At 36.0% G+C, this 12,032-nt stretch overlaps 1 protein-coding gene across 2 annotated transcripts in view; it reads left to right on the top strand.

Annotated features, from left to right (window-relative positions):
- The window catches only part of LOC145688198 (dnaJ homolog subfamily C member 21), an 80,826-nt gene that overhangs the window by 49,581 nt on the left and 19,213 nt on the right, over positions 1 to 12,032 (top strand). For both annotated transcript variants that reach the window (XM_081762077.1, XM_081762078.1), the window contains exon 7: positions 1,218 to 1,345. In XM_081762077.1, the coding sequence (XP_081618203.1) occupies positions 1,218 to 1,345 (128 nt within the window). The remainder of the gene's footprint in view (positions 1 to 1,217; positions 1,346 to 12,032) is intronic.

Raw genomic sequence — 12,032 nt, 5'->3', positions numbered from 1 at the left:
AGCAGTAGGATTCAAAACAAATACTCTTAACAACTCCTATATAATTTCTGTAAGTCAAAAGAAAACCTATACATTCGCAGTCTCGTATCAGCCCTATCCTTAAGTGAGAGCTCAGTTTCCTATTTCAGAACTGGAACTCCCAACTCAGAAGTATTCATCTGAGTACATTAAAATTTAATCAGCTAAAGATCTTAACGTATCTTACAAATGCCATTACCATAGGCTTTAAAACCTGCCACCAAAGGTGTTATTTTACCTGGTTTCACTACAACCAGCCCGAGTCAGTGTCTTGTCCTAAACCATAGGACAGCCTATCAAACGTTGAACATTTGCCATCGTAATTCCGTTGCTTTTATACTCAAGAGGGTGATGCTTCTCTCAGTTTCACACAGAGCGCTATAAGAAAAAGTTATTTCAGATGTAAAACGGAAGTTTCCCGGGCTCGAAAACAAGAAATCCCTTCTTCCCTCCGGAAGAGCGGGCTAGCTATTTTTGTTTCTGCCAAAGAATGTTGCTATTATTTACACAAACACCAATAATAATAATAAATAAACTTGGGTAACATACTAACACTAGAATAAAGAATGTCCAGGACTTGAAGATACCGAAATATTATTATACCGGTTTACATACAGAATATCACGCTCTAATCAAAGAGAGTTTATCGATTTTCCTAGTTAAAGAAAGAGTTAAAAAGAAAAAAAATGTCATATTTAATTTACAACTCAGTACTCAGATCAATACAGTGAGTTTAGCGTATAAAGAAGTGCAGCAACTAATATATAAAACAAAAAGGCGTTTGTATCACATCTTACACATCACCGCTGTAATAAAATAAGGAACCATGTATATTTAAATATGATTGTAATCATAATTAGTGAAATAGAAATCTAAGTTTGTTAGTTACGAAACTTCCCACTTCGAGAAAGATAGTACCCTATTCTAGGATTTATCATTAATTGGTCGCGAGTTCAGAAAAGATTTCTCTAATCACTAGATGTATTAGGTATTTCTTATCCAGCAGTAAAATAGAAAGATTAGAATTTAACATTATAGGTATAGGTAGGTATATGTATAGGTAGAAGGTCAGTCATCAGGATTATATATGTATTTCTACATCTTATACTAGTCGATGTGTGTAACATGTCTTTATAGAGGGTTTTGTACTAATTTAACAGAAGAGAAAGGAATTGATATACATATTATTTCTTAAATAGGAACTTGAAGCTGAGGTTGCTGAAGAGTTTGGCGAGGTGAAACCGAGTGGAGACTTTGGAAGTGATGATTCGGGTGGTACTTCATATTTTTGCGTTGCGTGCAATAAGCCCTTCAGAACAGAAAAATCGTAAGTAATAATTCATAATTCACGTACTTGAGTATGTTGAAATTTAGAATATACTATTATTTGTATATTTGTGCTCCTCAAAACATTAAAGTTGGGGAGGGGATAATGAAATTTATGCTTGTGAGGAAGCTTAAATTGCAAGGACTACAGTAAATTTTGTAAACGTTGAAGCCAGTTCGTAGTGCATTGTCTTTTTTGAATTTTACATGTAATCGTTTTCTGCCAATCTTGGGTTTGTACTTGCATAAGGTTTTTTGTTAACTACTATTGCACATGTTGATTCATTGTTTAAAACGGATTAGGACGAAAGACATTCCGTCCTTGTCTTCGTAATGTTACTTCGTAACTGTACTTCCGGGTAACTATTACTTTATTCAAATGCAACTTTATATTAGCGGAAAATTTACTTCCCTTTGAATTATTGAAAACTGTGTCTATTGAAAAAGTGAATTCCTTAAACAGGTAGTTGAAAGTTTTATCCTGCCTTTCCCTGCTGATATTGAAAGTTGATACAAAATATCGCTTTTCAGCATAGGCTATGTGTGACGGATTCACAGTCTAATCTGAAATCGAAGTCTCATAATCTCTTGTCAGCAATCGAACACGATTCTCCTTAGCCGAATACGCGTAGCATAACTTCATAGCCATGAGAGAATTCGGCATCCAAAGAGACGTGTCGAGAACGCACTTAAGACTTTTGAACACTCCTTTAGTAAAAAGAGAAAAAAATCAATCGAAACCACTATTCCGTTCGGTTGTTATCCAAAGGATTTCTTTAATCATAAATTGAGAAGAAGAATGTTAAAATCTACGAAAGATCAGGGAGAGAAGAAACCTAAAGTTCTTGTTATCCGATGAAAATTTTCAGTAAAAAGAAATAGTCTAACCGCAACTTCCCTTCCGTCTTGTCTCGTTAATTAACAAGAACATTAAATTACAATCAAAGAAATCCGTTCATCTCCTGTCAAATACGTTGTTGAAAAATGTATAGCCGGAAGGAAGTGTTGTAAAAATATCGTATTCGTGTAGTTTATTGATAAATGTACATGTTGCGATCAGCTCGCCACTTTATGGATGCAATAGAATGAGAGTATTTGGCTGTGGATACTTCAATCTGGGTCTATAGTTTCTAGCACCGTACTATGCAGCAGTTCATAAAGTTGGTGCATGAACGTTGTGAGGACCTAACAGTGAAGTGAAGACGAATTCAGTTTGTGCAATAAAAGAAGTTTCAGCATGGTCGTCTCGTAGGTTTGCGAGAAGCTGCGTGGTCGTTCTACGGAATGTGTAACATGTTGCAAAGGAAATGTCCGCTGAGCATCATTGTTGTTGCCATCGATTCAAGGAAGGTGCATATGCATATTAGCCCGGTTTCCGACAGAAGAGCCCTACAGATACTAGCTTGGACCGTCGCATCAGACGAGCTGCCAGTGCGGATCGCACGGCGGCCACATCACATTACGATCAAAGTTGCACCCGGTGTATCAGCTATGACGGCTCCAACTGTTCGCTGCATGTAGGACTAGGATTATGGGTTTCGTTCACTAGTGTTCTTTCTTGCCTGCCATCATGGAACCATCCTCAATGCTGTTGTTGCAAAAGAAGCAATTAAGATACAAATCGCACAGCATTGTAATGAGAGGTCATTCTCCTGCCACAGTAGTAATAATGGTCATTTGCGGGTGCGGCGTCTATTAGTTAGCGACACCTTCCACTGCATATATAACACCGATAGGTGCCGTGGTGTTTGGTCATAGTCTAAAATGACTGCCTCTTGTGTTCATACAAGAAATATTGGCCAGTGCAACGTACATACACATCATCATACAACCTGTTCTGCTGCTGTTCCAACAGGATAATGTCCGCTTCCATACCACTTACGTTTACCATGTGCACTCCAAAGCGTGCATCAACTCCTTCTGCCTATTCAATCAGCTGTTCCCCATTGAGTATATGTAGGATTTGATTGGAAAACGTTTGGTCCAGCCTGTCAACTTAGTGATAAGTCGTGACTAGCTACAAACAAGGTGGAAGAAGCATGGAACGCCATTTACCAGACTGACACTTTAACCCTAAGTATAGGACCCTGTACAGTATAGATATATATATATCTTAACTACATAAAACTACATGAACTGACATAAATTATTGAGCACTTCCTGTAGGGCTACAATGATTAAATTTGGCATGATTGTAGCTTTTCTGGACAAACTTACAGAAAAATTGTCAAAAGTGAATATTTTTAATTTTTAGGGGGTCTAAAGAGGGGATGAAGAATTTCCCCGTGTTATTTATATGGGCCTTTTTTGGAACTATAATCTCATGTTTTTTAGGTACTTAGAATTGGAATAAAACTTGAAATTCGGTATGCTTATACGTTTTCGTTAGCGTTACCTAAGTGAATCCTCAAAAATAAAAAATTCCAACCGTAGAGTGTTTTTATGGGGAACTGAAAAATCTTTCCCGTGTTATTTATATGGGACGTCTTCTACATCCCAAAATGTTTAGGTACTTCCGGCAGGATTGGAATGATGAAGTTTAGCATGATTGTAGCCTTCCAGGACTAACCGACAGGAAAATTGCCAACAGTGAATATTTTTAATTTTTAGGGGTCTAAAGGGGAATGAAGAAATTCCCATGCTATTTAAATGGGCGTTTTCTTGTTATACAAAATCTTATCTTTTAGATATTTAAAATAGGAAAAGAAACGATAGAATTGTGGTTTCCAGAGGTGCCGAGCAAAGACAGTGGGGGCGAAGCCCCCGGATGGGCTGATTCAGGAAATATGAAGAGCAAGTTCACGCAATTCACTGTTGATGCAAAGGCCGATAGATAAGAAATGCAAGGCCGTAGGCCGAGCACAATCGTGGGTCTGGGGGCAGAGCGCCCAGCTAGCCAAAGGCTAATATATATATATAATATAACCTAAAGTCATATATTACATGACCCATCCATCGTTTGAAATAAAAAATTGAAATTCAAGATGGCAGCCGTCTTCGAACCATCATTCAAAAGGTTTGCCCCTAGTCCTATTGTATATTTCCTACATCAAGTTCAATATAAATACATCCGTACGAATTTTAAAACGGGTGGTAAGGGATTTTTGAAGCACCATATATATATATATATATATATAGATAAATAGATATAGATATATATAATATACATAAAATTTTATTTATGTTGGACAACTGTTTCTGTGTACATTTTTAATTTTCTGCCACTTCACTGTTTCGAATTCAAGACTGCATTCTTCGGTTTTCCAAAGATATGTGATTGTTTACTTGATTGGAGGTCAGCTTTCCGGCTTACTGCGTAAAGTGCGACTCCAACCATCACTTACGTTTATTTCGAGACAGATACCCTCACTGGAATCTAATCTGACATATTTATTTAATTGTTGCGCAAGCCCTTAGCCATATAGGAGTATAAACCTGAAAAGTTGCGTAAGAAATGTAAATTACATTGTACAACCACTAGTTTTATGTGTTTGTTATTTTCTGGTGGTTTATAACTATTCATAGTTGGAGCTGTCGCGCACCTGACTGAGAAACCGGATCTTGCATCGTTTGGCCTAATTCTCGTTTCGCCTAACCAATTATCTGACACTTTTATGACAGATAAAAGATAAGTTTTATGTCCGCCATTTTAGGCAAAATAAGGATACTTGTTTGGCCTAATCCTCGTTTTGCCTAAAATGATGAACTATAAAAAAATCGTGGAGATAAAACTGGAGGGAAATTTTTCGAAAAAAAAAAAAATATTCCCTACTATGTGAAGAACAGAGAAATACAGATGCAAAACCAGTTAAATCCCTCTTCCATATTCAGTTTCATAAACTTTTAAATCCCAAACCTGCAAATAACCTAATGAGAAAAGCAGAATCAAACCCGGTTAATTCCATTTCAAACAATTTGAGGTTTCGTACTGTATAGGATTAGTTTAGTAATCTGAATATTTATTGGAACTCTTCGTAAATCATTCGAAATTTTATTTGGTAGAATTTGAAGTGTGTGCTTTCATTATTTTGTTTATTATTTTTGGACTGAAAAATGAAAAAAATGAAATCTTTAGTTTTACGTCCCACGGTTATGCCGGTTAGGCTAAAGGAGACGGTGATGATGAGAAATGAATGAAATGGTGGAATGAAGAAAGTGGGAGGAAACGGGAGAACCCCGAGAAAACCCACGAGCACGGTGTTTGTCCACATGGCGCGAGCTGGGATCGAACCAGGGACCCCAAGCACCGGAGGTGAACGCTCTACTACTGAGCCACCGCGCACCCTGGACTGAAAATGGAGAGACTATACGTCTTAACCTAACTGTTCGTGAAACTTTTCTGTGCTTATTAGCTTTTCTTTAATAATTACTAGACAAATGCACGCAAAATCGAAAGAAAACGATACTCTAAGCAGCGATGATCATAATTTTGTTATCAGAGAACACCAAAATTGTCTAGAAAACGTACAAGACACATGAAAAACTGGAAACGAAATGTAGCTAAAACGACAAGGTGAGTGGACTATCTATGGTTAAAAGTCGTTTGTTTTGTATTTTAGGGTAACTCTTTACTTTGAACAGAACCTTGTTGGATTAGGTTCTTCTCTAAACGGTCTCTTCAGCTTCAGCAGAACCTCTTTCTTAAAATGTCTCGTGTCAATTATCATTCAAAATTATAACATGCTTCTGGTAACATGTTAAAAAATTTTGCCACTTATTTACCATTTCTGATTCTCTTTCTGCCACTGTTTTGCTCAAAGAGCTCCTCCGTGGCTAAGCGGTTAGCGTAAGCGCCCTTGACGTGGGAGACCCGGGTTCGATTCCCGGCGGGAGCTCATGTGGTTCGGATTCCACGTTATTCAGTAGGTCCACGTCTCACATAGCCTCGCTGCTGAAAGGGACGCTAAACTGAAATTCAACTCAACTGTTTTGCTCAAACTCAACATTTGCACATTTTGTTTTGCTATATTTGAAATTCATATATTGGGATAATTGGCAAATTAATATTCACGCTATGTTAGTCCATAAAAGGTTACAAACTCTTCCAAAATATAGTCATTCAGTTTAGAAATGTATACGGATAGGTATAATTAACTCCGCTTGTAGTTACGAAGGGTTTGACGATTGAAAGCAGCTCAAAGCTCACGTTTTACAAAGAGGTTTTTGAGAAATAGAAAACCGAGAAAATGGTGATGCACCAGAGGACGTCGACGATATGGATTCCCATTTAGTAGATGATGATGGAGAGGTTACATAATTAAATTTTTTGCACATTTGGATGCTTTGTTTTCAATTTAGAACAAAATTAATGTAACATTTATGTATCCATATTCATTTGTGCCAATCTTGTGCAATGTATACTTGATTATACATTCCCCTCCCCCCAATATTTTAGTAGGCATAATACTGATTTCTGACTCTGACTCCCTTTCTTTTTGATAGGTTTTGTATTTTGAGCCTCAACAAAACTGGCCGCTCGTCCAGATGCAAAAGCTGTTATTTCCATTTACATAAGCAAAACCTGTTAAATCCAAACTATTTTCTTCAATAACGCAATTCACAGACTAGTGTGATTATACAGCTTTCGATAGACCAACTCTCACATTATTCTTAATTTTTTAATGTTCTCTAGTTTCTAATGTTATTTTACAATTATGACGTGTTTAAACAGTTTTCCTCAATTTGTCACAAATTTTAAAATGTGAATTTAACGGGTTTTGCTATTCACCTACTCATATATATTCGTATATATCCATGGTCCTAGTAAATGCATAAAGGAGTTTTGGTAATCCTAACTCCTCGAAAATAGTTAATATAATATTAATCTATATATTTTGCATTTCTTAATTCTTTATATACTAGGGAATTTTCTCTTATATAATTTCCTTCTAATTGAATTTCCACGATTTTTTCTTATTGTCCGCCATTTTAGGAGTAACGAGGATTAGGCCAAACGAGGATCCTTTCTTCGCCTAAAATGGCGGACACAAATCTTATCATTTCTGTCATAAAAATGCCAGATAATTAGTTAGGCGAAACGAGGATTAGGCCAAACGTGGCGACACGGAGAAACAGTTACACGAAATTGCGACACCCTGACAGGATTGCTCCAAGCTGGGGCAACGAAGTGTTACATTTTTGTTGAGTGAAGGCATTAAATCCATAGAAATTCATCACTGCATGATAGTTCAATGCGGTAATAACTGTATGAGTCGAACGCAAATTTACAAGTGAGCTGAAAAGATCAAACATGTCACAACTAATTTTGAAGAGTCGCGTCCAGGAACTCTGCAGCTACTGAGAGCAACATTGCTAAAGTTGAAGATTTGGCACGGGAGCGTATTACCTTAAGTGAAATTGCTTCACAGATGGAGATAAAAGCTGGATCACCCACCATATCGTTCACGGCGTACTGAGGTTCCGCAAAATGTGTGCGAGGTGGGTTCTGAAACGTTTGACACGGGAAATGAGAGAGCTTCATGATCATGCGAGACCACAAATTTCCAGGGCCTGTTATATACCTTATGGTTTGAGTGCTTGCTGTACCCTCCATATCAACCCGAACTCGTACCTTACGGTTGCCACCCCTTCAGCCCACTTAAAGATGCACTAAGTGTATCGATGATCCAGAATGACGAAGTTCATTCACCTGTGCATGAGTGATTACACATGCATCGTAAATAACTTTTTCCTGTGGAATCATAGCCTTTGTCAAGCGCTGGTGTAACTGCATTGAGTTCGGGGGGACTGTTGAAAAATAGTAACGTAATTATTTTGCTGCTTATAATAAATATTCCGCAAAAACCATAGTATTCCTTATTTCCGGTCATTTATTAAATTAGTCTTGCATATAATATCAAATAGTATGATACAAAAGTTCCTAGTACTGTTTATATATATATATATATATATATATATATATAGATATAGATATAGATATAGATATAGATATAGATATAGATATAGATAGATATAGATATAGATAGATAGATATAGATATATATAGATAGATAGATATAATTATCCTGGTTAAGTAATTTGTGTAGATGAACAGAGCTGATTTAGTCTTCACACTAGATTGTTGAAATATTGCCACATAGTAACGGCGCGAACTAAAAGCTCACCAGGGTATGGCCAAACACCTCGACAGGGCTGAACATTGTTCAAATTGCATGGTTAGATCTGAAATCATATGATGACAATAGTAGGTGAAAGGGGAAAATTTATGTGGTTACGGTCTCCATCTGCCATTTTATTGGCGGCCGTATTGGATTCAACTTCGTTATTTCAAATGCCATGGTCATGCGATACACCACATGACCCGCTCTTTCAATAAAAAATTGAATGTTGTAATTCATTTTACGATAACTGTTACACTGGTGGTGCACTTATGAAATATTTTAGAGTAGGGTTTGGATTCTGCGGGGTGCTCCGAAAGGATGGATTACGTGTCATACATACCTTGTAACACCAGAAGAACCATATTCTTTACTAGGGAGAAATCTCTGAATCACAAAAACAAACACCATGACAGCATTTTCAACATAGCTGTTCAAAGTACTTCCGCAAACGTTTAACTCAATGGTCAAACACCCTACGAAGCACTGCAGGTGATATTTGTTCACATGCCTTGCTGATTTTCGTTTTCAAGTGGGCAGTCGTTTATTTTACAGTGGTACACAATAGCGTTCAAGTGCTGCTACAGATAAAAGTTAAAGTGAATTAAGTCGGAAGATCGTAGTGGCTACTCAGATGGTCCAACACCAACCTATTCATCTACCTGGACACGGTTCAGTAAGCCACCTAAGAACATTGCTACCATAATGCCACGGTACGCCATCGTGTTGCCAATATTCGGGAAATGTACTATTCTCAATTAATAAATGACATAACATTGTTTTCCACCATATCTTGGAACCTGACTTTCTCACCCCATATACTTCACCACACGATTATCTTACCTACATCTTGCAACTTTGTTGGATTTGTCTAATGTGGATTTGAGGCAGCCAAGTACCGAACATTCTGCTTGCTTACCTCGTCTGATACTTTATGTATCATCACTAAATCAATTTTATGTGGTGACGTGGGTCACGTGCTGTCTATCTCAACTGATTGGGACATTGGTTAAGAAGGAACTGTATCATTATGGACGTACTAAAGAGTATGGGGGGGAAAGAGAGGGGGCGAAGGAGTCTACAATTTATGGACGATATCAAAACAGGAAAGTCGTACGTGAAGACGAAGAGGTTAGCGGAAGACCATATAGTAGAGCTTCCCAGTTGCGGCAAGTGACTTGCCAATAATAATAATAGTAATAGTAATAGTAATAATGATGAAGAAGAATCATCATCTCGACGATCAGTTAAGGAAGTTAATGGATGTTCTAAATTTAAAACTGCCACCATTTTGGAAAAAAAAAAGATAGCGTATCGAAAAAATGATCGAAACAAAAGTTGTAGAGATCCTTACGAGAATTAAGGAATACTTTTCATTTTTCCTGTAGCGTCAATATTAAGGAAGTTACGAATCTTTTATATTCTCAAACGGCCGCAATTTTGAATCAGGATGTAAATGAGCAACAAATGAACTTTACCAAGCAAATTTATTATATCTATATATATATATATATATATATATATATATATATATATATATATATATACAGATGCATATTTACTCCCCCTAACTTCCTCCCTTATGTACCTAAAACCTAACATTTCGGACTTTCCATGTTGGTTACACCCCAAAGCCTAAACTCTCCGAAAATTTCCAAGATCCTGTAGCTGCTGGAAGTACATAAACATTTTGGAGTGTAGAAGTAGTTCCATTTAAACTATATGGGATCGAATGAAAAAAAAAAAAAAAAAAAGCCTAGAAAGAGATTTTTGAAATTATCTTTGACAATTTTCTTATTTCAAAAACCTACGAGCATGCCAAGTTTTTAGTTTTATTCCAATTAGAAGTACCTAAACTTTTTAAGTTTTTCTTTGAAAAATAACACCACTTAAATAACATGGGAAAAATTTTCTTCTCTCCCTTTGACTCCCCAGAAACTAAAAATAGTTTTTGTTACCGGTGATGCCTTATAATTTTGGGATGTAGAAGGTGTACCATTTAACTAACATTGGGAAGATTTTTCAGTTCTCCCATAAAACCCCACTAAATTTGGAATTTTGATTTTAAATTATTTACTTAGATGACACTGTCAAAAACTTACAAACATAGGAATTTCTAGTTTTTATTCCAGTTCCAATTATTAAAAACAAAAGATTGTGCGTCAAAAAAGTTTATTTAAAGAATGGGGATTTTTTAACATCTCTTTTTTTTCTCAAAGTAATAAAAAATATGCTTTTAACAATATTCCTGTTGGTTTCTCTCTTGAAGCTATAAATGGCAAATTTCAATTTTGGACGTCAACCGGAATACCCGTGATTTTATGTCAGTTCATATAGCTTTGTAATATGAAAAGTCGTAACTACTTAAGTGTTCACAAGTCTTCATTACGCAGGTTATTCAGCATTATTAAATATGGAAGGTATACTTTTCAAATCTGATCATTAATGCCAATTGATTGTCGAGTCATTTAGGTACGTAGCAGAATTAGTGTGTGAAGAAATTTGAAAACATTTCAATTTCTAAGCTTCGTATGGATGAATTGTAATTTCCGAACAAGTTACCTTCGATGTAGAGATAACGCATTGACAGAACATGTATTCATTTTTCGTGGACAAGTGATGCGATTTCTGATAGGTTGGCTTGGTGTAACGTCCTATTTCAGCTGAGGCTATATAACACGTGGACCTTCACTGCTTAAACTTGAGATCCGAACTACATGAGCTCCCATCGAGAATGTAACCTGTGTCTTCTGCGCCGAAGTCGCGGCTTAAGTTGTGTCATTACTATTCGACGCTAATAAACATTGAGTTGTTACGGTACTTGAGAAATTCTGCATTACATTGCAAGTAGAAGACAATTAGAACAGAAATTACTTAATTTTTGTATTTTTTTAAAAAAGGTTGTATGTAATCATGAATCTATAGTATTTATTATAATTATTTCTATCTTCAGAACGATAAGTAGATGTTTTAAGCAATGATTTTTCTTTGCTTGACTGTAAGAGATGTGACAGAAGTAATACTTTCAAGAGGAAAATGTTTAGTGGTAGTATTAAGCCTTCTACAATAAAGAACAGTATATGTGGAGTGTGCACATTGGATCTCTTGAAATTAACACTGGTATAATTTCTTTTATCTATGACATATGATGATCTACTATAGTCAGAAAGAAATTTAATATTTTCTTTCTTTTCTTTTTTCCTTTTTCATTTTAATTTTCCTATTTGAGATACAAAATCGTATTTAGTTGAATATACTGTAAATTTCTTTCAGTGGCTACTTAATGTGTGTATGGTAAGTAGCCATAGCAATAGTTAATTGAAGGAAATTGACTCATAACAATTACAGTCTTCAGTTCTGTAACCTCTGTAGTTACAATCTTATCATGATACACATTTAGAGCTCTATAAAATCTTTCTAATTCTCACATTTTTTTCCTATTATTTATTGATATTAATATGAATAATATCCTTTATACTCCGAGTACAAAATAGTTTAGAATTGTTGTGCTTCTACCGAGTACGATCTTGCACATTTGCCCTTGTTTCAGTGAGAATGTAAGAACTTCCA

This window comes from Thermobia domestica, chromosome 6 (assembly GCF_964235325.1).
Source record: "Thermobia domestica chromosome 6, izTheDome1.hap1.1, whole genome shotgun sequence".
Classification (NCBI taxonomy): Eukaryota; Metazoa; Arthropoda; class Insecta; order Zygentoma; family Lepismatidae; genus Thermobia; species Thermobia domestica.
Note: the sequence above shows the minus strand (reverse complement) of the source record. Positions and strands in the feature narration are given on the sequence as shown.